Source organism: Polyodon spathula, chromosome 23 (genome assembly GCF_017654505.1).
Source record: "Polyodon spathula isolate WHYD16114869_AA chromosome 23, ASM1765450v1, whole genome shotgun sequence".
NCBI lineage: Eukaryota > Metazoa > Chordata > Actinopteri > Acipenseriformes > Polyodontidae > Polyodon > Polyodon spathula.
In genome coordinates, this window is record NC_054556.1 from 22,519,303 (window position 1) to 22,546,432 (window position 27,130).

Here is a 27,130-nt window from a genome sequence, read left to right on the forward strand (position 1 = left end):
TTACATTTTTCGACGTGGATCCTTTTAGTTTATTTTATGCCTGCTATTAAGTTACTGTTGTGTATTCTAAAATATAGAGTTTGGTTTAAATAAGAAATAGTGATATAGTACAATAATAATAATAATAATAATAATAATAATAATAATAATAATAATAATAATAATAATAATAATAATGTTCAATTTGTGATGGATCTGTTAACTGAATAACTACTAAGGTGTTTTCTTCTATACTGAAGAAAGTGTATAGTGTTGCTAGCAACGTACAGTAAGATTTTTAGTATCACTATGGAAGTCACGTTTACAAGTTATAAAATCAGCACACACTCTGCTATAATAAATTGCGTTTAGTCACTGCTGGGGAATGTTCCAAGTGAAATTAATGAAAACAAAAAGGTTCACTTTAAATTATATATATATAATATATATATATATATATATATATATTCTATATATATATATATATATATATATATATATATATATATTTTAAGCATTTTAAAATGCATAGTAAATTATATCTGTTTAGCTATCTTTAGTACTGCCTGTCTTACAAAAGCTGTACTTTTCCATAGGATTGGCTTACATCAAATTTAAAGCCCATATAAATCAATGCGCCCTACATATTTATTGGCTGGCAACCTTGGGGAAATACAGTCCTTAAAGACCGAGCCAGTCGGATACAGTTAAGATTAAGTTTGCTATCATAATTGTGTGAATAAAATAAATGTTTGTTGTTGTTTTTTTTTGTTTTGTTTTGTTTTCGTAGAAAAGGCTATACATTTAAACGAGAGCAGCACCTGTAGACAGGCAACACAAAGAACCGTCAATCGTTTAAACATTTTGCCTTGTACATACAATATATAAAGATGCCGATTTGACACTATCGAGTTTGAACTAAATATTTAGTTCAGTTATTAGGTGCACGTAAAACAAACGAGCTTCAAATGCCAGGCATTGGCAGGGTTTACTACAAGACATTAATAACTTCATGTCGAGGGACTGCCTTGAGATGCCATTGCTCTGTTAAAACACCACCTATATCATTCAAGGGAAGCCTCGTCGAGAGCAGGCACATCTGCATTAACCTCACCCGTGCTTTCCTCCAGACCTGGTAAGACAATTTGATCTAAACACAAGCTAAAAAACTAAATGCAGTTCGTCGACACTCTACATAGCGTTGCTACTTGAATGCAAACGATTTAGTATTACTACCTGCAGTAAAAACAGCATCAAATTCTGAAAACTGCCTGAACACCGGTGGATAAAATATGGGTTCAGCCTTTTTAAGTTTCGATTTTTATCCACACAGAGAATGAGGGAGAGAGGGAGAACAGAGAGGAATGCGACAAGCGCGGAAAGGAGGGCAAAGCTGTGTTTTAATAATGTGCATACGAAGAATGAAGAAGTGCTGTACCTCTGTTGCAATTGGCACTGAAAGGAAACAGTGGTAAATATACAGTAGAACGTCCAGTGGTTTGTGTGCATAATCTGATTTGGGCCCCCCTGCCCCCTCTTCAGATAAAGAAAAAAAGAACGTTGCGTTCATTCTTGCGTTCTACAGTAACCTGCAAAGTGGGCTTTACAAAACAGAACGCAGAAAAGGGGGCGTTAACAGACGAAAACAATAACTGCAGCAATTGTGATTCATTTGGAGAAAAGAAATAATAATCAAAACAAACAGCATTTTATTAAAAAAAGTCAGACATTCACACACGACGCGGTGTTGGAGCGCAGCATTTATAGGTATGTACAAGTAGTTACTATGCTCAATGGTGTGTACAGTGTAAGCATATGACTCGATGCAAATGATTATCCGCTATTTTGTATCTTGCAAAATACATGTGATTAGACGTGGTGTATGTAATTTACATATGCATGTACTGTATCTATAATGAAACCGTGCGATATAAATGAAATGTCACCTGTGCATAGTACACTGACGTCAAACAATGATATGTCATTGCACGAAGAGTACAAGTACAGTTGAAATGGTGTAATAATATTATGTTTGTATTTACTTGTAGAGAGAATATTTTGCAAATACAAGCTAAATACAAATATTGTGATCTTTGCTATCCCCATAGTAACTAACTGACAAACCTAGTTGCCTGTTGTTTTCACCTAGGTCAGTGATTGACAATGGATTTCTCAGACGCACCAGATTGGTTTAAGGAAGCCATCCTAAACCGATTTCTAAACGATTCTTCTTTCATGAACATGAGTGGTTATAACTTCACCCACGAGGGCTTCGTCTTGCCCATTGGCATAAAGATCACCATTGCTGTGGTTTACATGGTGGTCTGCGTGGTGGGGCTCGTGGGAAACTGCCTGGTCATGTACGTCATCATCAGGTAAGGCTAGCTACAATCAATGAATTTGCTGTCAATCTTACATATTTGCTCCATTTCGTGATATAATAGAACAATTTACAAGTTGTTGGTCAGAAACATTTAAACTATAGTTGTATTATTATTATTATTATTATTATTATTATTATTATTATTATTATTATTAGTAGTAGTAGTAGTAGTAGTAGTATCCCTTTTGCTCCCTCAGTTTTAAATACTGCAGCATATCACTGAAATTTCAACACTAGCTTAGTAAGATTCTTCCACAATAAATAAGCACCATTGTTGTCTGTACATTGCATTATATTGACTTTCATTGTTGTTGTTGTTGTTGTTGTTTGTGCTGGTCATGGTGAAAGTAGTTGTTATAATTGAGCTGTAGGAGTATAGCACAAACTATTCTAGATTGATGCATACATTGGTAAAATGACAACACTACCGCTACAGTTACGACCTGCTAGACAAGCACTGTTAGATGCTCTGTTTTAAAGTTCAGTCCGATTGGGAGCAGTAAACCATGATTAATTCTTCTTGGAAATCACAGTTAGTTGATAAGCTACCGTTTGAACAGTTCCATACCTGTTTTCATTCGATTTCATTCACTTGTTGAGTGATGCAGAACATCAGAAACTTGCTCACAATGTAACATCTGCACCTGTACACCTAAGATGAATTCCAGTACGCAACGCTCATACACTTCCTGGATGTTACACACAGCCACGGCCAAACGTTTTGCATCACCTAGAATTTTATGATTGAGACATAATTAAAAAAAAAAAAAAAAAAAAAAAAAAAAAAACAGTATGAACATAATTTAGATATTTTATTTAACATTATGTTATCAAATTAACTACAAAATGATATTCAATCAATCAGTCAATGTTAATTTTATATAGTGCCTTTCATAGTAGACCACCGTCACAAAGCGCTTTACAAGATAGTAAGGAACAATGCATAATACATTAAATACAGTAATACAGGGCATAGTACATTAAATACAGGCATAATACATTAAATACAAGGCTTGGATGTGAATTCTAAACATTGTGGATGCGTGTGTCATACAGAATCTTACAGATAAGAAATAGCAAACCTGAAAGAGCAGTTTAGACAACAGCTAATAACAGATACCAGGCTTAGACAGCATTAAAAGCAAGAGAGAACAAGTGGGTCTTGAGAGTTGATTTTAAGCGGGTGATTGTGGGAGCTGCATGCACTAAACCTGGGAGAGAGTTCCAGAGAGTCGGGGCCATTAAACTAAAAGAGCACTCTCCGAGTGTGGCACGCTTTTGCTTGAGTATAACCAGTCTGAATCAGAGGACCTCAGCTTGCGTGGAGGGACATAGCGGGTCAGCAGGTTGGAGAGATTCTCTTTACAGGTAGCCAGTGCAGCTGGGCAAGACAGGGGGTAATGTGATCATGTTTTTTACATCTGGTAAGGATCCTAGCAGTGGCAATTTGAACCAGCTGCAGTATTGTTTATGGCAGACCACCGTAGAGAGAGTTGCAGTAGTTGATTCGAGGGGAAATGAATGCATGACAGAGTATCTCTGCATCCGGAAGGGAAAGATAGGGACGGACCTTTGAGATGTTTCGGAAGTGGTAGAAGGAAGATTTGACTACAGAGGAGATTTGGGCATCAAAGGAGAGGTTGCTATCCGGAAGTACACCAAGGCTTCGTACAGTGGGGGAAGATTTTGAAATGTATATGGAAAACTACAAAGCGTTATATAATTAAATATGTTAACATAACATTATTTAGCAGGTTTCATTTTACTTTATGAAGTAAAATTAGTTAATTCTGTTAGGTGATGCAAAACTTTAGGCCATAGCTGTACATTAGAACAATTTCCTCAGGGCTTAAAGCATCACCTATAAAACCCCTAACAGTTCTAGTTATCACTTTGAAAATGTTAGACTCTTTTGTTCACTGTATTGGAGTGTTCTGTTCAATTGATAAGAACATTACTTTTCAGAACTTAAACAGAGAAAACCCTTAGGAACCATATGATCAACAGAAAAACACACCCATGGCTTGTCTCTTATAAGTGAATAAAATGTACTATTCTCTTGCAATGTGTCTAGAATGAACATCAAGGAAGTTATAGACAAACTAGGTTAATTTTATCCTATAGTAACTGAGCTCTGAGTTTATTTTTAACACCAATAACAAGACAATCAGCTCTGTTGTGATGGGAAACAGTGACACAGTCATTATCTTGCAGGTCACAGCAACATCTGACAGTGTTCTGCTATTCTTGTTCAAATTGCATCATGGTGTCATGTTGAGATGCCTTAAGCTATTTGCAATTTCTTATTCAGTTTTAACCTTGGCAGCTAAATTTTCACATTTAACTTATTATTACCTACTCCTTTTTTAACAACAGTAGGTGATCAATTCCCAGCAATTAGGATTTTTATAACAACCAATGATCCATCCTCAAAAAGAAACTCCCATGGAGACTTTTATTGAAGTTTTATATTATTTCTTGATTGGTAAAATAAAATTGATTTATTTTACTGTTCAAAAAATAAGAAGTGCAAGCAAAAGGCAAGTGGCTAAGCCAATGAGAAAGCTCTAGCACAAGTGTAACTTATCAGTGAGGGGAGGGTTTTACAAAATGTGTAATTTCAGGTACAGCAGCCTTCCACATAACAAACGTAAAAAAGCAGCAGCCTTTAATAAAGCTTAATATTAACTGCATTATTTTAACTAGGGAAGTTATAAAATGTCATTACTCAAGAGCTGAATACAAGTTTCACGCAGTGTCTGTTCCAAGCTTGTATTTTTTCATATTTTCTTAAATGTAATTATTAATTGCATTTTTATAACAAGTTTATCGTGGTAGAAAAGGTTCTCTTAGCATGTATTTTACATCATCTTGTTTGGTAGAAAGTCCTGCGCAGCAACGTCCATTTCCGATAGGTTCAGATCATGTTCTTTCTCTTTTGAACAATTGCACACACTCGCACACAGAACACAATGTTCTGTCTGCTTCAGCTAGAGCACTAGTTAGAGAAGCTGCAGGAGATTTCACATGCAAGCACAGCCAGTGCTAGGTGAATCACGGTTTATTTCAGTACAAGTTTTGTGAAGCTGACATTTGCAAGTCTTTGAAAACTTTACTTTTGACTATAGACTAAAGGTTATTTAGTGAATTTCAGAATAATTATTGAGTGTTTGGATGTAGAACATGGCAGTCAGTCTAGCCATCTGTGAATGTAGGCAGCACTGGAGGAGCTTAGCTTACTTCAGGGAGGGAAGGATTGGAGATAATATCCAGAAACAAATAAGAATTTAAAATCTACAGCTATGGGCAAACGTTTTCCATCACCTACAATTTTAGGATTGAGACATAGTAATAAAAAAGACACTACGAACTTAAATTGGATCTTTTATTTATCATGTAATCAAAGAAGCACTACAAAATTATATCAGTTTTTTGTTAGGTACAGATGAAGCCTCTTTATCTCATGATTGCCGAGCAGGCATGATTTGTGATATAAAGCGGGTCATGATATAAACCGAGCTTCACATTTGCCTATGACAGCAGCACATTACGAGTGCAAGAAAAAAGAAAGTAAACTAACGGTGAATTAAAGAGCAGTGTTTTAATATTGTACTTTTGTCGTTCTTTACATTTAAACAAATGCATTTAGTTACAGGACAAATAGGTTTTGCGTCATTAACTGGAACAAAACAGTTTTTGTCATTATCTAAAAAAGGCTTGAATTGTCGACTGATGAGAGCTATCAATTAGGCGTTGCGCTTGGTGTTTTTTTTTTTTTTTTATGAAAGACTACATTTTTTAATGTTGGTGTTTTGCAACTGAACTGTATCATGTTAAGACCGCCCACACAGCATGTGACAGGCTTCACAAAATGTCAGTTTATCAGCCGCGATGATTGTTGGTTATTAGTTGCATTGGAAATTCATTCTATCCTGTGGTTATTTAGTAAAGCCCAGGCATGCAGGATTTGACAGGCTGCACAAAACATGACAATAAGCGGTTTGTGAGATGATATTAAGAGAGGTAATTATTCAAAGAGCCTTTCGTGCATGGCAAGTGGTTTTTGACAAATCGTGATAGTAAACGGGGTATGATATCAAGAAAGGTGATATATGGAAAACTACAAAACAGTATGTAATTAAATTTTTTAACGTAACATTATTCAGCAGGTTTCCTTCGACATTATAAAGCAAAACTTTTGGCCATAGCTGTTCAGTACATTCATCAATTCAACTAGAAAATATGGAATGCGCTTGGCAATGGTTCCTCAACAAAAGCACTCAAGGATTCCTTTGAAATAGCTCACACAGCAGCGAGGAAAAGGAGCAGCTAAAGAAGTGTCTTCTACAAAGGCCATAGGTGTACTGTAACCTAATACCGGATATTTCTTTACTATAACCCTCACAGATGACAGCATGATTGGCTACTGCAGGTTTATAGAATTAACTTTCTTTCTGTATTTGAGGATCAAAGACATTAGAGTGCTGAATATTCACAAAGAGTAGGCCTAATTTGAGATTGTTCTACTCTCAGCTGTACTGTCTCCTTGTATGTGAACATATATCATAGTTTTAAATTTTGTAAGATAGCTCCAGAACTGTGTTTATTGAGGAGCATTTTTAAAGATGATAAAAAGCTTAGAAATATTAAAATAAATGACAAATGTATCTTTTACTGGTTTCTAAATGCAGCATTATTAAGTGTTTAATAGTTATGTTTTATCATATTATGTAATAGTTGTGTTTTATCATATTATGTAATGTGTTACCGGTAATTCAAATTAAAGAGTGCAACATATGTTCTTTCCAGACAACCATTTTAATTTTGAAAACGTTTTTACTTAGAATTTGATTATTTATTTCATTTTTCCAAACATCCTGCAATTTCACCTGAATACTTTATTTTTATAACAAAACAATTACTGATCCATTTTATCCTGTCAGATATCCTTTTGAAGTCTAAAGAGCACATTAATATTTTGCGTCCAGGCCTGAGCAGTTTGCATTGCCATGGTAACAGGAATTGTCTAAATTGTATATGCTTGGAGCAATTATTAGTTTTGTGGTTCAATATATCTTACGTATTTAATACTTGCTTTATTACATTACTCGATGCTCTTTGCAAAGGTTCTGTAATACCTCTAAAATTCAATTTTCTGTTTAGTTTCTAGTTAAACTCATGGGCTGCAATTGTCCACTATGGGTTTGACTAGAATTTGTGGTAATGCAATGGCAGATATTGTGATGTGTTATATCAATAGCTGCAGCTGCAGTTTTATGGGAATATAACAATAAGACGAGATATACTAACAATAAAACTGTCTATAACACTATTTGTTTGACGACAGTTACAGAGGTACATTTGACTTCTCTCAGCCTTGTGCTGTTGCTGACAGGATAGGTGTATCCTGTATTGTAGAAATGCAATTATTATCCACAATGTTCATTCGCACTGGGATGTTTTCGTGATTAGGATTTGTCACGTATTCTTTTCTTCTGTGTAGCACAATATTGCTGCTCTCATGTGGGAAAAAAAAAACAAAAAACAGGATTGCCCACAGCAGTAATTCAGCATCCTGAGCCAAAAGCAGTGGTGCTTGATGTAAAATAATAATAATAAAAAAACAGGCACATTATCAGACGTGTTCTGTTTCTAGGGTTAGTTTGAAATAAAATACAGCTTTTTAGAACATAATTGCATTGGGGTTTGCTCTCAGTTACGATACATTAGGTGTTTCAAGCTTAGCAGGCATGTGAAAACAGTTCCTTTTGTGTAGTTACGAAGTCAGTCTTTGCAAGTAAACCTTTACATGCTCACATTTAGAATTTTTTAGTCCTTGTCAAACATATATATTATATATATATATATATATATATATATATATATATATATATATATATATATTTTTTTTACAGTTGTATTTTAATATATTACATTCATCTCCCTTAGTGGGCCATTTATTATAATACAATACAATAAATTTGATTGTGTATAGCGCTCTTCATATAGAGCATATATATAATATATATATATATATATATATATATATATATATATATATATATATATATATAAACATTTCGTTTAGTCAGAATTAACATCATTAATACTTTTTTTTAAAAAAAAAAGAAAACAAGCTTGCTGAATGAAAAGACCAAGCCGATGTATAGGAATGAAAAGCCCTCAGTGAATCAGTAATGGAGTAATGGCACTGGACAGGTAAAACTCTTCAAATCTCACAGCCCTGGTAGTTGCACAGGGAATACTTCCAAAGGAATATGAAAATATCATGGAAACAAATATATATAATGCGGTCATGACTGACAGTGTTTGGAAATGTTAGATTGGGGCCTGTCAGGATCTACCTTAACTGTGAATAACTTCTAGTTAAAGTGTGAGTCAAAGAATTGTAAAAAACTAATCAAAGAATACTGTAAAAAAAACTAATCATTTAAAAACAAGAACAGGAAAATTAAGAGCCATATTCAGAAACAGCACTTGAGTGTCAATGCTTTCTCAGTGTGAAAACCTTTTTTATTATTATAGAGGTCTCTCACTCAGGGGGTAGCATTGCTGCTGAGTGATTTACAGTTCACAGCTGTACTGCATTTGAATGAGTAAGCACAGTATAATAACGGGGGCAAAAAGGCTGTGCATTAATTTATTAACAAAGATCCAGGTATTCATTGTTTCGATTGTTTTTCTTTTTATAGCACCCCTAATGCTATTTTTAATTCTACTGCTGCAATTTAGTTGAAAATCTCAGTACAGCAATTGTAAATTTTTCTGCAGAGCTTTGCACCTGAGTGTTAAAATCAGATCTTGTGATTTCCACAACTATTTTTTTTTACACATTCTCTGTGCCTTATTACTGTGTAAAAAAAAAAAAAGAAAGAAAAAAGATTGCTGCTTTGATTGTACCTCTGTTGTAATCAACTGAGGCAAACTATTACCAGTGTAACTTCCAATGTATCTGCTGTACATGAACACTTTGTTTGAATACTGTTGGTGTATAATTGTAAACAGGTGGCTCCACAATATAGGTCAATTATCATGGGTAGCAAAATAATAGTACCAGTGCATCAGATGAATGTATTGGTAACCCCTGGAGTGGAAGACATTCTTAGTGACAGAGGTACAGTGGAGGTTCTCATATCTCTATATACCTACTGTACATATGTCACACTTATCTGATTGTGATGAAACTAACGTTATCTAGCATAGGTTATTGGGATTCTGGGCTCTGGGGATAGTGTGGAGGTGTCTACCTGTCTTTCGCAATTGCATTTTTATACTGCATGTGTTCCATTTCTCCAATCAAACTGTTCATTGCCGTTTCATAGTCTGTACTACTGTGCTCATGCTGCTGATGCACGTGCAGTCGATGGCATCATCTTTTTGTGTACTGATAATGTGCTGGATGTTTCCATTCACTTAGTTTTCAGATAAGGCTTCTGTCTAGAAATGGAAAGGAGGAATTTGTCATAGGCTATCAATTCAGTTGATTTCTTTCTGTTTCTTTTCCCCAAGTTTAAAGGGCCATTCTGGTGTGGTTAGTATGAAAAGCACTGTGTCATTCTTCAGATATCGTACTCGAGGCTTGGCTGTAGGTTTAGGGAGGGAGTATAAAAAGACCGGTTAATGAAATAGAACGTAGTGTCGTTGTAGAGCAAGGACCATGTTAATTAACTGTGCTGTATGGCTAGTAACTTGATACAAAGTGGCAGTGCCTTAGAAGTCACAAAACAGCTTTGCACAGCACGTACTGTACCATGACATTGTAGGATCAAGGCAATGGGCCACTGCATGTCTTTGGATGGGTATTTGACTAATTGATTTGCTTGCTTTGAAGAATACTTGGTCTTGGCAATCTACATGGAAACATAAAGTTTAAGCAAAATGTAGTGGCTTCAGCAATAAAGTTAATCTTTATGCCATGCCTTCACTATGTTAGGTGGAATAGGTTGTGTTGGTGCAATTTGCAGAGCAAGGTTGGTGGCTCAACACAGTCGCTGATAAAATTGAAGATATGTTGCTTTGTTTTGTGTTGTCCGTCTCAGTGTTTAAATCTTTTTTGCTAGTTTTTTATTTGATGATCAAAAATCCTAACTGTATAAAATATTACTACCAGGGTATAACGCATACCTCATACAACCTTTAGCACGCAAAGATTCTTTGAAAGATGTGTAAAAGGGCAACAGTATTTACCAGGGACTACAGTAAAGGTCAATCAGAAGATACTGATTCCAGCTGGTCACTTGTAGGGTTAGTAGTAATTTACTCCAAGAATCCAACCTAGTTGTGAGTAAGTTACTTAATGAACTAATTCCATAATTTGTTATAGGAGGAAACCAGCATTCTGGGACAATTCAGGGCTGGGACAAAAGGGGACTGCAAGCCTTGGAGACAGGAGGGGACAAGGCCACGCAAATCCTTTTAGGTGAGGAGAGAGATCTTAAAATCAATTGTAACCTTCTCAGACAATCAGTGTGAAGGTTTAAGCAGAGAGGTGAGTATGAGCTGTCAGGCTGCAGCATTGTGAATACCTTAAGCCTATTAAGCATATCAGAAAGGCAGCAAACACAGAATTCAAATAATCTTTGTAGAAGGTAACAAAGGCATGGATTGGAATCTCAATGAGGAGCAGTTTTCCTCAGATGATGTGATGAAGTGAGACCTTTGTTACACTGCAATTGCAGATGTGAATCTGGAAACCACTAAGTTCTATTGCAATCTGCAGTGAGCAATGAATATATAAGCCTATATGCTTTATGCGTAGGCTTATATATGCATTTAATTAAAGGGGTGCAGTATATTTCTAAGTCTCTCTCCATATAGACATAGCTAGACTTAGAAATAAACTGCATCCCTTTAAAAGGAGGATTCTTAGAATGCTTGAGAAGGTACAATTTAAGAGGTTGAAATTACGTTGCCGTGAGGTTCCTGTCATGGCAGAACCTATTTAAGGTGGTTTTCATATTAAAACTAAAGCAGAACAAGCCTCAGGTGGCTTTATTTAAACAGAACTCCAGTCATGCAGTTTGTATAAGAACATGCCTTTAACAGTTTAGGTCCTACTCGGATGTATAGATTTGAATCTAAAATGGGATTAACATCACTGTTTATCTATTTTCCTCTGAAATGTCAATTTACAGAAATGGTCAGTTCCTGAAGCTACACACTGATCTATTTAAAGCAGTGCATGCCATCATTAGTCAATTCAAGATATGTAGGTTTTGCAGTTTGATGAGCAACCCATACCAAAGGCATATTACATGTAACCCTGTCAATTCCCAGTGTTCACTGCAGATAAGGTATCTGTACATTATTGCTGTCCGTGCCGTGACAAGCAGGTGCCATGTTTTGCTTTTAATTGTCACAAAAACACACATTTCATTTTTAAACTGAAACTCCCTAGTAATGATTACAAGCAGGTGCAATTATAAGTGACTATGCGAGAGTCTGCTTTCAGCAGTAATTCATTGGCTAATTACCCTTTAATTGGGTAATACAACATTACATATGAAAAATACATGTTTAAATGTGCCTCGTTAACCTGAAGCTGTGGCATCTCAGTTGTGTATAATTGACGCCAGTGCTAACCTTTTTCTTTTTGTAGTCTACAGCTCTGGCCAAAGGTTTTGCATCACCTAGAGTTTTAGGATTCAGACATAATTAAAAAAAAAAAAAAAATGTAATTTAACATCATGTAAGCAAAGAAACTACAAAATCATATCGCAAAAGTCTAATGGAATCAAAAATTGCAGTACAGTATTTCATGTTCTATTTTGAAATGTCATTTTTTAAATAAAGTATATGAAAAACTACAAAGCAGTGTGTATTTCAGTATGTTAATGTAACATTATTCAGCAGGTTTCATTCAACTTTGTGAAGCAAAGTTAGTTAATTGTATAGAGTGATGTAAAACGCTTGGCAATAGCTGTACAGTATCAAGGTCTTCTTGATGCCAATATCGAATGACAGCCTTGACTGAAAAACAAACAGCACCTGATTAAAACCCAGACAAATACTGATATGTAATGTTTTAATTCAATGTTGCATTACATCGGTCCAGAGCACTGAATAACCTGTCATTATACTGTTTTTATTATTATTATTATTATTATTATTATTATTATTATTTATTATTATTATTATTATTTGTATTCTATGTGTGGACAAATAATGTTTCATTGTAATGTATTTACTTACCATCTGGTTCTTACTTTTCACAAATTGACAGGTGTTGGCTATATGAAAGTTTGGATAATGATGCCTGCAATGTGGTATACGCAGGGCATAAAAGTGTTTGCAGGCATTTAAGAAGCCCCTGAAGCTGGGTTTGTTGTGTTTTAGCAACATTATACTTTAGCATCATTATTCTATTTTTATATATTTAAAACACATTGTTTTTGCCCTGAATACATAATTATTTTCTTAGACTGTTTTGTTGCTCGACTGTGTTATTTACCCGAGAGTAAATGCTATACTATAGACCACGTCAAACGTCACAGTCTCTGGGCACTATCTTGAAGCTTGAGGCACTATCTCCGTGAGAGAACTTTCTAAATTTTAAAAATGTCTTATATATATATAAAGACATATTATATAATATTTATATATATATATATATATATATATATATATATATATATATATATATATATATATTATCTATATTAAAAGTCATGTATCTGCATACTCTTTTATAAAAATATTTTACATAATTATAAATTTATTATAATACAATTTATCTTTGGAAAGAATCGCCAGGTACAGACTCTGACTTCCACTGTAAGCGTTGCACAGTAATCCATCGCAACAGTGTACAAAGCCATGATGGGTGAACCAACTTAGTAAGCGAGGTATCGAGCCATAGCAACAGGAACAACCATAGCAACGCACTGGCTGGAGGAACAACCTATTTAAGGGGATAGAGCAGGGCTTCCCAACCCTGGTCCTGTGGACCCCATGTGTCTTCTGGTTTTCATTCCAACTGAGCTCTGAATTACTTAACTAAACCGTTATTTGAACAAATAATTGGCTTAATTAGACCTTTTTAATTGTTCTCAGCTCCTAAAAAGTTGGGTAGCCCTGGTATAGAGGGTAGGGTAGTAATCATTTGCTTACCAACCTCGACTTCTTCTAAATAATTCTGTAATTCTGCATCTTGTGATTGCTGTTTAGAAGCTGGATGCTTTTTTTGCTTATGCAAAGAGTTTATTGAGCATCGGTAGCACAGCAAGCGAAATTAAGATGACTTTGAAAGTGTTTGATCAGTTATGAAGTTGTCTTTAAAACCGTCTCCCTTCTAAGAGCCTATGAACCTAAGAACATGTTTATAAACAATCTTTTAAAAAATGTTAAAAGTTTTGTGAATAGGGTTCTATTTTATTGATTAATACTGTACTGTACTTTATATTAATTGCTTTGAATTAGTTTTATCACTTATAGTACACGATGAACATAACTGATATTATATAGGGTATTATAATGTTTACAGCAGCACCTTAACAACATGTACATACAGACACAGATATGAGGACTATTTTCTATCAAATCTACTTACTGCATACCTAATTAATTCTAGCCAATACCTATCACTTTCTTTAAGCTTGTTATCTCCTAAGGTACATATGAACGTACAAATACACAGCTTAAACAAATCACAGAAGAATGAACATCAAAGATCCCTTGTTAATATATTTTTGGCAGAACAGTTGATTTTTCATGCTGAAATGAAGATATTACATATCCTTTTAGTAACTTGGCCTGTTTGGTGCAGCACAGTGATAAAAAACAAACAAAAAAACAACAACTCTTTGAATAATCATTGTACTGTATAGTTATAATTAAATAATCATGTTGAATGTTTTCTACAGCTGCTCCTGTAGCAAATTGCAGCTGTGTTTTTGGGAACAAATATCTTCTTTTGCAATGTTAGATGAAGCCAGTAATTTCAAGAGGATAAATGCCTTAGGAAATAAAATCTTTGACCTTCAGCTCGAAGAGAAATCTTCTGTGCTCACACACCCGTGAATGTGTAAAATGCATGTAAATGAGCCTGACTGCTAAACAGGTGTGAGCTCCAGGTTTTATATTTGTATTAACAGCTGGCTTCACATACCCCTATTAGCATCAATCTTGGACGGCTTTACTGAAGGTAACTTTATATAATTGGGAACCACAGATAAATAAGAAGAAAAAATATTCATGACTGTAAAGCACAGCGCAATGCATGGTATCAGTGTGGAAAGATGCAAAATGACTGTGCATTTACCATGCTATATTTTGAAAGCAGCAGATTTGGTTTTGCCCTGCATACTGCAGTGTAGACTGAGTTGTGGCACAAGCACATTAAATTGTGAACAGCAGGTGTGTGGAGGACTGCAGAGCTACACTACATGATGCATTGAGATTAAACACCACCACGCCAGGAAATCGGATAGAGCACATTCTGTATAGATTGAATCGGAGCCCAAGGCACAGTGCCGCACCATGGTGTTGAGCGCTAACAAGACTGCATGCAGAAATATGATGCAGAGAAATGAATACCAAATTAATCAAATGTTGCTGTCTGCCTCTGGGGGTGGCGTAATTGATTAACAAGATCTTTGTGAATACCTGATGATTTATTATTCCAATAAGCTGTATTTTTTTGTTCAGGTTGTGTGCTTCAGATCCTGCAGATTTGCCTTTGCCATTTTCCTCGATATTTCTTTGCAGATTTGCATACATATTTCGCTGAAATGCAACAAAAATAAAAAATAAAAATTCACGCTGGAAACCTGGACGAGCCAGCAAATATGCTCATCTCTTAGACCACCCACTTGCTTTAATCAGGGAAATACTTTGCTTTAAAGATCTTGTTGCCATGGTGCTGCTTGATTGATGGGCTGTCTCCTCAGTGAAATCAGGCACTTTGCTCAATTTTAAAAGCTCAAAAACACCTGGGCCTCTACCAATTCTAGGTATTGCACAGAGCTTTGCAAATGAATTTCTTTATGGATCTTTAGTTTAAATTGGGTATTGAAAATATTGCAGAAACTGTAAAATGCCCATACGATCCTTATTGTAACTAAAAAAACATACATATTTAAGCTATGTTTGTTTTTAGCATGTGTATTCATTTTAAACATTACATAAAGGTATTCCTTGATATTCCGAGCCCTCACACAGCTGTGTGCATTGCAGTCAACATTCTGGTTCTGTCCAAAACGGAAGCATGCCAAGAGCTGTGATACAGTGTGCACATGCTGTATGGATCTAAATCTGTGATCAAAGCTTGCACACAAAACACCTTTAAACACCAAATCCCTGTTGTATTTCAAGCATCAAAACCTATAACGAGGATAGTGTTAAAAATGTAAATAAACAACCAAAAACAGAAAATAAATAATAACCTGTGCAAACCTTTGAAACAGACCTCATCATTTTATTGTGCTCAACTGACTTGTGGTGGAATGTGAAAGTATATCAGACTCAGTTATATGTGTTAATATTATTTTTATTTATTTATTTAATGAAGCATTTGCATGCACTATATATATATATATAGACACACACACACACACACACACACACACACACACAAAAATATATTTCTAAGTACTTGCAAGCCTTTTATGTATTGAGCTGTCCCCTAACTTTGTGAAATTATTTTGTGTCAATATTTGACTTGCTTGTAAAAATGAAAACAAACCAAGCTTGACAGTGCTCCATTAAAAAGCGAGGAACTGCTTCTATTACTCTCTGTGCATGAAAATCACAACCAAGCACAGAGGCAGTTATTATAGTGGAATTGGGCAGAAGATTAATTCAAAATGACTTTGCATTTCTTAAAAGTCACACAAAGCTGTTTTTCTCATCATTTTGTTCAATCAAGAAGATAGTGGAGGTCTTCGCTGTGGAGGCATTTCAGCAGATGTGTTACATCCTGCCAATTACAGTTCATTCTTTAAACAACCAATTGTATATTTTTACCAATAACCAACCTTTTAAATGAGGGGTCTCTGTCATTGCCATTGAAGCTGAGGAAGACGAAGAAGAGCTTGGGCGTAATGAACTGCTAATAAGTGACAGCAATGAAAGTGACAGGGTTTGTCACAGGGTTTGTGTACTTCCATGTCTCTAATAAAAGAGTTTCTTGTCCTTGAAAAAAAAGCTGTAGCGTAAAATAAAACAGCTAAACCAATGTACTTCAACTAAAACCTGATTATATTTGAACAGAATTCTTCTGTGGTGTTTTTCACATCCTCACACCAAACAAACATAAGTACATTTAGACTTGTTACTGAACTCTTAAGAATAGATTGGATGCAATTTTGAATAAGGCTAGTTTCAAGCACAAGTGCAATACAGTTATATTTGTATTTCCAGCAGGAGATGGAATTCCTCCTTCACTGTTAATGGCAAGTAGTGTGTGACTGCTAGAGCAGGATCACTTTGATGCTAGTTACTCATGGGAACACATTGATCTTGAAAGGTTAAAGTTAAAATAAATAAAATCAGAATAGCAACCCAACTCTTCCAAGCTCTCTTACAAAACGCTGGTTTTCTAGCACATAATTTGTTTTTTTTTTACATCCTAGCACAAACGAGGACCTTGAAACACAGACTTTCCCTAGTAGATGGAAGCAAACTAAGCTGATTGTCTTTTAGGATGTGGAAACATAGATGAAATATAAATCAGCAACAGTACAGTGTGGCATGGTGAAGCCATAGAAAGTGCTTCACCTTGTGATACCCCTGCTCCTCCTCCACTGCCATAAAATAAGTAATCAGATAATTGAGTTTTGAATGGATTACTTTGCATCCCTATTCGGAGCAGCACACACATGTCCCTGAGTGTACTGAAGAGTACAGATGTAAGTGCCTAGATAAGACAACAAAACATTGTGTCCTGCTCTTCAAAACCGGGCCTTAAAGACAAACTTTATGGCATTTTCATGTTTCTAATTTCTTATTTTTTTAGTAGCATGTCATTCTTTTAGTTATTTCTTTTTTTTTTTTAGATTACTGTTACTAATTATTTATTTAAAAAAAAAAAAAAAAAAAAACAAGTACTGGGTATGCTGTGAAAAGAGACTTTTTTTTTTTTTCATTGGCTTAAAAAATAACATTAATTAGTAACCCTAGAAAATAATGACATAAGCAGAGACAGCCAATACGAAATCATTAAGCCAATACACAAAGCATTAGTCAATAAGACCAAAACTGTGCAGTGACTGTTGCACACCAATGCATATATTAACACCAGTAATATATTTGTATTCAGGGGAAATGCACCAAATTTGAAAAACAAAGCATAGATAAGATGCTTTGTTTCATTACAGACACCCCTCTTTATCCTCCTCTATAATATGCAAATGGGTTTATGTTATACGCCGAAAACTACGGCGCTATGTATTTCTAGTGCTGCTTGCTGCATCTTGCTATGCTTTTACAGCATAGTGAATCATGGATAAAAAGCAAGATGTGTTCATTAAATATTCTCAAAAACAACTAGAAATCAAGTCTGTCGACATTTAAGTTAATTAGTCTGCAGTGGCAAGTTGCGTACATTCATTATGTATTAACCTAGATGCAAAAATGTAAATATGTCTATTTATGTAATGTTAAAATCAAAAGAGTTTGAGATTGAGGATGTTTTAATCTTTAATGATTCCCCAACAGTTTTTTTTAAAGGCAATTGCCATAGTGTCTAAAACCTTTTTTAAATTAGTTATTTTTTACGTATGATTCCACATTATTCTCGTGCACAAAATGGTTGAAAATCTTTTTCTAAACTCAATCCAATTTGAGATAATAATACACTTTCTAAACAGCTATTTGTGTTCAATCAGTTGTGCACTGTTATTTACTTGACAGGATTCTCTTTACTGAATCTGTGCCTTATTTTCCTTAACAAGACCTGACTGTTGCCAGTCCCTTAAACTGGGAAATTTAGGGTCATCAACAAAACTTAATAATAGAGAGTGGAATCTAGACCTTTGTCTCCAGGAGTACTGCAGCTAATGTAAGAGTTTCCAGAGATTGTCCTGTTATAAGACACATTTGATTGTATATAGAATTTGTGCAGTTGACCATGTCTCTTGTGGTATAAAAGTGGCTTCTTTTGCAATGTGTGTGCATGCATATATATATATATATATATATATATATATATATATATATATATATATATATATATATATATATATATATATATATAGATTCAAACACAGACTCCCTTGAGAAAGATATGTACAACATATCGAAACGTTGGGCAGCGTTTATATATCATTCTGACACCATGCATGGTCTCTTTTCTTCACAGGTACACAAAGATGAAGACTGCAACTAATATATACATCTTTAACCTGGCCCTTGCAGACTTTCTGGTTCTCATCACCTTACCTTTCCAAGGCACAGACGTTTTCCTTGGGTCCTGGCCGTTTGGTAAACTCCTCTGCAAGATAGTGATCGCAATCGACTATTATAACATGTTCACCAGCACCTTCACCCTCACCATGATGAGCGTGGATCGGTACATTGCCGTCTGCCATCCAGTGAAAGCCCTGGACATGAGAACCCCTCACAAAGCTAAAGTCGTCAACATCTGCATCTGGGCTTTGGCTTCTGTAATCGGTATACCAGCCATGGTGATGGGGGATATTGAAGAGGATCCCTATGGCACAGGTATGTACAGTCGCTCCGAAGGTAGCTTTTATTGATGATCCTCAAAATTAGTTTGCCGAAGAATAAACAGAGAAAGTTTCATTTTCATGTTATTAATTTAAAAATGTTTTTTAGTCAATCCATCAATTATCTTGTTTCCCCAAGTTGCTCTACACAAGATTAAGAACTGGTTTCTGGATTTTCTATATGCTTCTTTATTTTTTATTTTTTTGCAGTAAAACTTCCAGAAATGAGTAAGACGGTGATGAAAGTCAATTTTGCAGCATGCTTTTTTCATTTTATTTGTGGGAATGGAAAATATAGTGTGTATTCTTTTATTAAAACATAGCCTTGCAATAAAATAAAGTTTGGTAAAAGATTTTTGTTTATCACCAGAAATCACTTACAATACCTTGACTTATTTATGATTATGTCACTTTTAGAAGCAGTGCTGTTTGTGTATACAATATGGACTTTTTGGAGGAAAATATGCATTTAAATGTTTGAGACAAATTCAGTAAAAAAAAAAAAATTGTCAAATAAATGATTTTCCAGGTATTCTGTTATATTGTTATATAATAGTAGGTCTTTTTGAATCCCCTTCCACCTCGGGACTTTTTCATTAAAATGCATGTGATCAGAAAGAGTCAATTTTTCTTCAAGTTTTGAAAAGTTTTTAATAATAATAATAATAATAATAATAATAATAATAATAATAATAATAATAATAATGTTTCCATTACTTAACTGCATGGCATTAAATTCTTCGTTTATTCACAATGCATCTTCATTTTCCATTACTAAATGTATTCAATTCTTTCCATCAGTTTTCTACATTCAGTGTAGCATTTTAAACCAAAACAAATTGTTTACCAACTAACTCTCAGACAATTCAATTAACATTGTTGTTTGTTGGTATTAAAGATAGCAGTGTCTGTATTGGTATGATATATCAAATTATTTGGTAAACCTTTCACTGTTGTTCACATGATAGAATCTGGAAGTGGTAGTACTAAAGAAAATTAACTCAAGGTGACATAACTTTACAGACAGTGGGTTTGGAGAATGTTTGCTGATGTTCAGTCCTCCTGAACTGGTACTGGATTGCATCAGTGAGGTGACATTCAAAATGGCCATTCCACATGTGGATTAAAAAAAAAAAAGTACAGAAATGATAATGCTTCTGCTTGTGTGTCTCTCAGCTGTCGAGTGTGCTGTGGTCCTGCCTCAACCCTGCAGCTTCTGCGATGCTGTATTTGGCACCTGCGTATTTATCTTCTCCTTCGTCATCCCGGTCGCCATTATCACCATCTGCTACACCCTGATGGTGAAGCGCTTGAAAAGCGTGCGGGTGCTGTCCGGTTCCAAGGAGAAGGACCGCATGCTGCGGCGCATCACACGGATGGTCCTCATCGTGGTGGCGGTCTTCGTTGTCTGCTGGACTCCCATCCAGATCATGGTGCTGGTCAGGGCCCTTGGGCTCAACCTGCACAACGAGCTCACAGTCTCACTCATGCACTTCTGCATCGCCCTGGGTTACGTCAACAGCAGCCTCAACCCAGTCCTCTACGCCTTCCTGGACGAGAACTTCAAGCGCTGCTTCAAGGAGTTCTGCTACCCGTCTTCATTCAGGATGGAGCTGCAGCGGTCGAGCAGAATGAAGAGCATTGCCAAAGAGGTTTCCTGCAACTGCAAGCATGCAGATGGGACTAGTAATCCTGCATGACTAGACGTGGGGCTGCCGTTGGTTACCATCAACCAGCAGAAAGCTGGCAACTCAAATGCAGAGCTTACTCAAACAACAACCCTTTAATATGTGCTGTGTTTGTGCTGTATGATCAACCGAACATGAAGGTGGCCTTTGCAGAGTTTCTGATTTGGAGAAAGTCAAGGAACTTTTGCTTGCACAGCCAGAGGAAGAAATGCTGATTAAAAAAAAAAGAAAGACATCGGGATACTTTTAAAAAGACAAAATATGATATGATATATATTATGGCCTTAATTGTATCGTCTGTTAAAACTTGCCTAAACAGCATGTTTGATGTACAGTAAATGGGTGTTTTTGTGTTTTTAATGCCTACAAAAGTGTTATTGTGAAAAGTATCTAGCAGATAAACCCAGCGTATGCTTCTGTTAAAAAAAAAAACAAGAAAAAAAAACTGTTTGGTAGCAGTGTTTTTGAGTTTGAAAATATGTAAGGTTTCAAAAACTACAAAAATACATTAAAAAAAAAAAAAAAAAAAACTATTGTACTGTTCTAGAACTGTATTATTGTCAGAAGTCTTATAGTAATCTTACAATGTGCCTCTACAAATTGCTGGTTTATGTCATTATTCTTAGCGAAGAGAATGCTGCATGTCAGTTGAATGGGTACATTTAACAGCTTCGCTTGTGTAAAAGTGAATGTTGTTAGACCCGCATAACTTAATCCCAAAGTTACAACTATGTTTACTTTCAAAAGCAGTCATTGCTGAGCTGTAACTGAGATTGTATTCTTCTGTTTATTTATTGATATATTTATTTACATATGAAGCTTAAATAAGAAGCATTGTTATCAGCATTGTAACTGGCAATGCTAATATGATCCACACATTAAAGAACCCATGTTTGCAAAACAGAAGTGAGGCTGCATTTGTACAATCGTCTGCCATTTGTAAAAGAGTTTTGGGTGGCTTTCTTCTTCTATGTTATGTTGTTATTCAGGGTGTGACTCAAACAAGGGGTGAGGTACAATACAGTTATGGCCAAAGATTTTGCATCACCATACAGAATTAACTACTTTAGCTTTATAAAGTGGAATGAATCCTGCTGAATAATGTTACGATGACATATTGAATTCCATACACTTAATGAAAAGCTGACAAAAATGGGATGAAATCTAACATGAAATACTGTATTGTTATTATGGCTTCTGGTAGACTCTGCAATATCATTTTATAGTTTCTTTGATTACATGATGTTAAATAAAAGATCTAAAAATATCTTTTTTCGTTTTTCGTTTTTTTTTTAATTTATATCTCAATCCTAAAATTGTAGATGATGCAAAACTTTTGGCCATAGCTGTATTTCTAATGGAAATACACCATTATGTGAAAAAATAAAGCATCTCAAAATGAATGGGCAGGGCAGGTGTACAGTATGAACATGAAACCATTTTAACAACTGAGGGGCATTTTACTTTGCTTAGTGTTTTAGATTCAAGATCTATCCCTAATAAGCACGGAGCATAATTAAAGGAAGTCTAGCCTGTGTTGTTTATTAGCATGAGAATTGTTGAGTGGGCAGAAGGTTTGACAGCTCTCCCTGGACATGAAGAAAGAGCAAAAAGCCCAATAAAACACTTGAGCATTGCTGCTGGCATTCGGGTTCACCGTGACAAATCTACATTGCATTTTGTACTGCTCTTGATGTTTCCTATTGAAAAACTCAAGCATTTAGTTGGAATTGTCTCTGTGTTAGGTTTCCAATAACACAGTGTGTTTCAAACAGTCCTACTGGGAAATTTAAGACAGCAGTGTCCACAGAATCTCCACTTGTCAGAACAGTAAGAGAGTAAAACAGTTGCCTTGCTGTTCGCAAAGGAGCGAGTATGAGACTGCGACAGTCTCACAGAATACATTGAATCATCGTACAGACTTAATCTGTTTGGGGAGTTCCCCGACATATGTGCAAGTAGGACACAACTTTAAATCCCCTATACACCACAAAACCATTGCTGGCTAGTTCACATGGGTATGCATGCCCCCACTTTGGGGCTATAGCGGAGGCCACTCAAGTACATATGCTGTAACTATGTCAGACTTCAAAGTTTTACCTGTATCTAGGGAATGGCTTTTCCAATTGTGATATAACCTGCTAAGGACAATCTATGTATTGGAATAAACAGAATGCTGGATGGAATGCTGTCTGAATGTCATACTGTTGATGTCGGTGATGATCATGAGCTTATCTTGACACTGATTGTATAGTACATATTACCCACAATGCGTCTACCCTCCATCTCTTTCCCTAAAGTGATTTCCTTTTTTCTTCTGGAGCCACAGAAGAATTTGACAACCAAGAACAAGAAGACAGCCTGTCAGCCAGACAGGAGGGATGACAGGATACATTTCGATCTGATAGAGATTAACCCACAGAAGTATAAATCTGAAATGATTTGGCACCCACCTTCTACTGGTGGTAAGTCCCACTTGCTGTAGATATATGAATATTAAAATACACATATTAAAATATCTCCTACTTGTAGAATTTGTCAGTTTACTTCATTATTTTCTTGCCCTCCCTTGCTTACGTGACCAATCGTATCTAATGTCAATTGACCCTTTTACAGCTCTATAAAGTAGAAAGTGGAAAATTAGCATACACACTTCTTAATAAGATCATTTAGATATCTGTGACAGAGATCACTTTACCCATGAAATATAAGGCTAATCTGAATTTAATCAAATTTCAACACTTAAGTCATTGAGAACGATTTCTGCTATTGAATTTTACAGTTTCTCTGTGTTAGTTATAGTTAGTTGGCTTGTACTGTATTAATCGATTTATAAATGTAATAAAACTGTATAGTGATTTAAAACCTGACCTGCAGTAAAGTAATGCTATTTAAATGGTGTGATCAACTTGGAGCTGATCATTCCTAACTATTAAAAATAATTAACTAACAAAGTGCCCCTTTAAATTGATCATGCCCCAGAAACCAAAAAAAAAAAAAAAAGGTCATGTTTAGTTATACTGATTTCAATTGAACCACTTAAAATGCATAATTGTTCAAATGAAAGTAGGCTCCTGTCAGCAAAATAAATATAAAAAGAGTGTTTAGCTTTTCAAAAGATGTGCTGTTTTTGGATAAGCAGTCATTACAACATGCTGGGGATAATAACCTGTTCCCTCTATTCATTCACCTTGGTGAGTTTCTGTTTGTGTTGGTATTCATATGGAAATATCAACCCAACACCAGCACTGTGGCAGAGCAAAGCTCTGCCCTTTTTAAATTGTCAGGGATGGGGTTAATTTCACCTACCTGCCTGGGTTTATTATGTTCAGGTGGCTGGGGTTGATTAGTTGATTAAATGATTAACTTAATTAACGATCAATCAGCGCTCAGCCACCTGACATAAAAGGAGGCCTCCTTTTATGTCAGGTGGCTGGGCGCTCATTGATCGTTAATTAACCTAATCAACTAATCAACCCCAGCCACCTGAACATAATAAACCCAGGCAGGTAGGGGAAATTAACCCCATCCCTGCCAATTTAAAAAGGGCAGAGCTTTGCTCTGCCACAAGCACAGATCCAGCTTCCTTCTTTTGATCTCATAACTGAGGTTCTATTTGAACCTAGTTACCTAGGACACCACTAATCAAGTCACCTTCCATTCTGTTTGGTTTTTAATATCACTAAACACAAGGCAGCACACACTTTGTGGATTTCTTTTAGTCCTCTCATAAACTTAGAAGTTATGCATTATGCTCTACTTAGAATGAATGATGTAAAAACAGGTCTACACATGTAAGTGGCTTTACATTAAAATCTAGAAGTTTCGTTAAAAAGTCTGCATCTCTGACAGATGTTCCCGTATTTACTTCTATACAATCCGGCTCTGATCAAATGAACTGCCTCTGACGTAGAGAATATTGGGAGCGTGGTGTTCGTGCATTTGCAATGAGCAGCTTCGGGTTTAATAGAATCAATTAAAAGTAAATGCTACCAACTGCTCAGATTGCACCATGTCTTTACTGAGTTTGCAGAGCAAATGCAATTGAAATACACTATTTAGCTGTTGTCACATACAAATACATCTTTTCTTTAGAGGATATGGAAGACAAATATGATACATTTTAAATGAGCAAGACGGAAAGGGAAAAGTGTTTAAAGTTTTAAACTACTTGCATGTGTGATAATGGCAAATGTATAAATGACAAATAAAAGGAGGCAAACTTTTTAAATTATGTTTTCAGTATTGTTTTCAATACATTTATATAGGTGTGATAATGTATTCATTTTACAGCTTTTGTTCCACACACTGGCTGAATTTGTCCTTCAGGATCTCTTGTGATGGTCATGTTGTTTTGCAATGATGCCTGCTAATGTTTGAGTGAGCAGCATTTACTGCTATGTCAATAAGGTAATGCTTCAGTTACACACTAAAACATGAAATACATAATTCAATCTTTTTTTTTTCTTAAGTTTATTTTCAGAAGGTTTTGACCGGGATCGGTTCTCTTCGGATGATTTGATGTGTTGACTCATCCTGATAACTGCTCATATCAAATAACAGCAAAGATGATCATTACAGTGTACTACCTCTCTGCTGCAATAACACACTGTAAACTGCACCAGTAAACTGTTAAAGGGGTATTTTGTAGGTCCTTATCGGTTAAAGCATAAAATTAGAATACAATTTAAAAAAATAAGTTATTCATATAATATTTTAGTTAAGATCATAATGCAGATATAGTATGAGAATGAAGTATTGGTTTGTGTGAATAAATAAAATAGGTGCAACAAACCAGAGTCATATTTTAAAGTTTGTGAATAATGCCGATGGATGGGACAGATCCTTGCTGTAGCCCTTTCCAGTAAGTATTCCATCTCTTTCAGCCTTATCGATTGATCAAAGCGCGGCAAGTCCAACAAATTACCAATCTAGCACAGTGCTGTTGTGCATGCAAATCGACTACGGCTAGAGTATATGCAGGCAGAATTACAATTCAGTCTTTAAGAACTAATCACACAATTTCCCTTCTTGATTGAATAATTTCTGCAGACTTCCTGGATGTTCCTTTTAATGTGAAGCTCCTAACTTACATCTCAGTGATCAGCAAACATGTTAAGCAGTTTTGGACACACCTTGACTGAGACCATGCGAAAGGAAAGGTGCATTGCTGACTGCACTGAAATTCTGACTGTCCAATGTTTGCATCTATAGCATGTCTCCCGCACTGCAGCACCTCCAGTTCCCAGATGTGTACTCTCCTTTATATTACCTTCTCATTTATGACAAGTGGAATCTCTCTGCCATTCACGTTTATTGGCATTCCAAATCCTATTATCCTTCTATAGCACAATGCAGTGCAGTTTGGATAAACAAGCATTATAAAAGGTCAGCAGTCTGTCGGCGAGAGGAATGACTGATTTGTAAGCGGCACTACACTTTTTATTAAACAAAGACTGGACCTTAAGCAAGGAAAGACCAAAGCCCTCGGTGTATAATCATTAAAAGGGATGCATCGAGACTAATTGGTGCCAACTCTCTCCCCTCAATAATATAATCTTGACTTTGGCTCAGATTTGATCCAAAACTGTTGTATCCTTGTACACTTGATATTATCTAGTGACCTGCCCTGATGTCTATTAGACTCACACTTACTTCCCCATGTGTCAGCTCCTACTGGAAATGTGTACTGTTCTTGTATACAGCTTGTCACTGATACTGGCACTATTGAGTTTCCAGAAAGTACACAAACGTGACCACCAGCAAAGGGTTCGGCTTAAGGCCCACTTATGTATGGCATATCAACTTCTAAATTACTTCCATGTAGAGCTGTAGAATATGACATTTTGTTATTTCGTTCACATTTCAATTGTCCCTTGATAAGGCTACTGTATCAATAACACTATAACCTCTTGATTGTGTTGTGTTTATATATATATATATATATATATTTTTTTTTTACTGAATTACTAGTGTTGCATCATAAACTCTTTCTGGATACCCAAGTAACATGTGTCTCTCTCACGTTTTCATATCTATGTTTCATTTTTCATTAGCTTCCATCCAATTGGCTTCTCAGACTCCTAAAAAAGCAATCTTTTTTTTAATTTTTTTTTAGAGATTATTACTAAGTTCAGCTGCAGGTCATTGCTCTATCAATTCTTGTACATGTCTGCAATTGAAGCCGTTTCACTGTGGGCTGAAAACAAAGGAGTAATGCTGGTAATTACTGAGAATACCAAGATCAGCTTGTAAGACTGCTCAAAGACAGTGGCGCTGTGACAATCTCTCTTTACTAAAAGTACGCCACTGAAGGGGCTGTAACCTGCAATCAGGAGTCTTTGTATAGGAGTGTCATTGGCAAGACAAAGCCATTTTAAAACGAAGGTCTAAAG

At 35.6% G+C, this 27,130-nt stretch overlaps 1 protein-coding gene across 2 annotated transcripts; it reads left to right on the forward strand.

The window, feature by feature from the left end:
* The first annotated feature begins 734 nt into the window (after nt 1–734).
* On the forward strand, nt 735–21,881 carry LOC121297833 (delta-type opioid receptor-like). 2 transcript variants are annotated; one of them, XM_041224352.1, is made up of 6 exons: nt 738–1,114; nt 1,313–1,746; nt 2,129–2,354; nt 10,707–10,802; nt 18,681–19,042; nt 20,224–21,881. In XM_041224352.1, exons 3-6 carry the CDS (start codon nt 2,143–2,145, stop codon nt 20,745–20,747), a joined length of 1,194 nt encoding a protein of 397 aa, XP_041080286.1. In that variant the 5' UTR covers nt 738–1,114; nt 1,313–1,746; nt 2,129–2,142; the 3' UTR covers nt 20,748–21,881. The 2 variants fall into 2 exon arrangements, with proteins under 2 accessions (XP_041080287.1, XP_041080286.1); XM_041224353.1 differs by lacking the exon at nt 10,707–10,802 and having other exon boundaries at nt 735–1,114.
* Nucleotides 21,882–27,130: the final 5,249 nt, after the last annotated feature.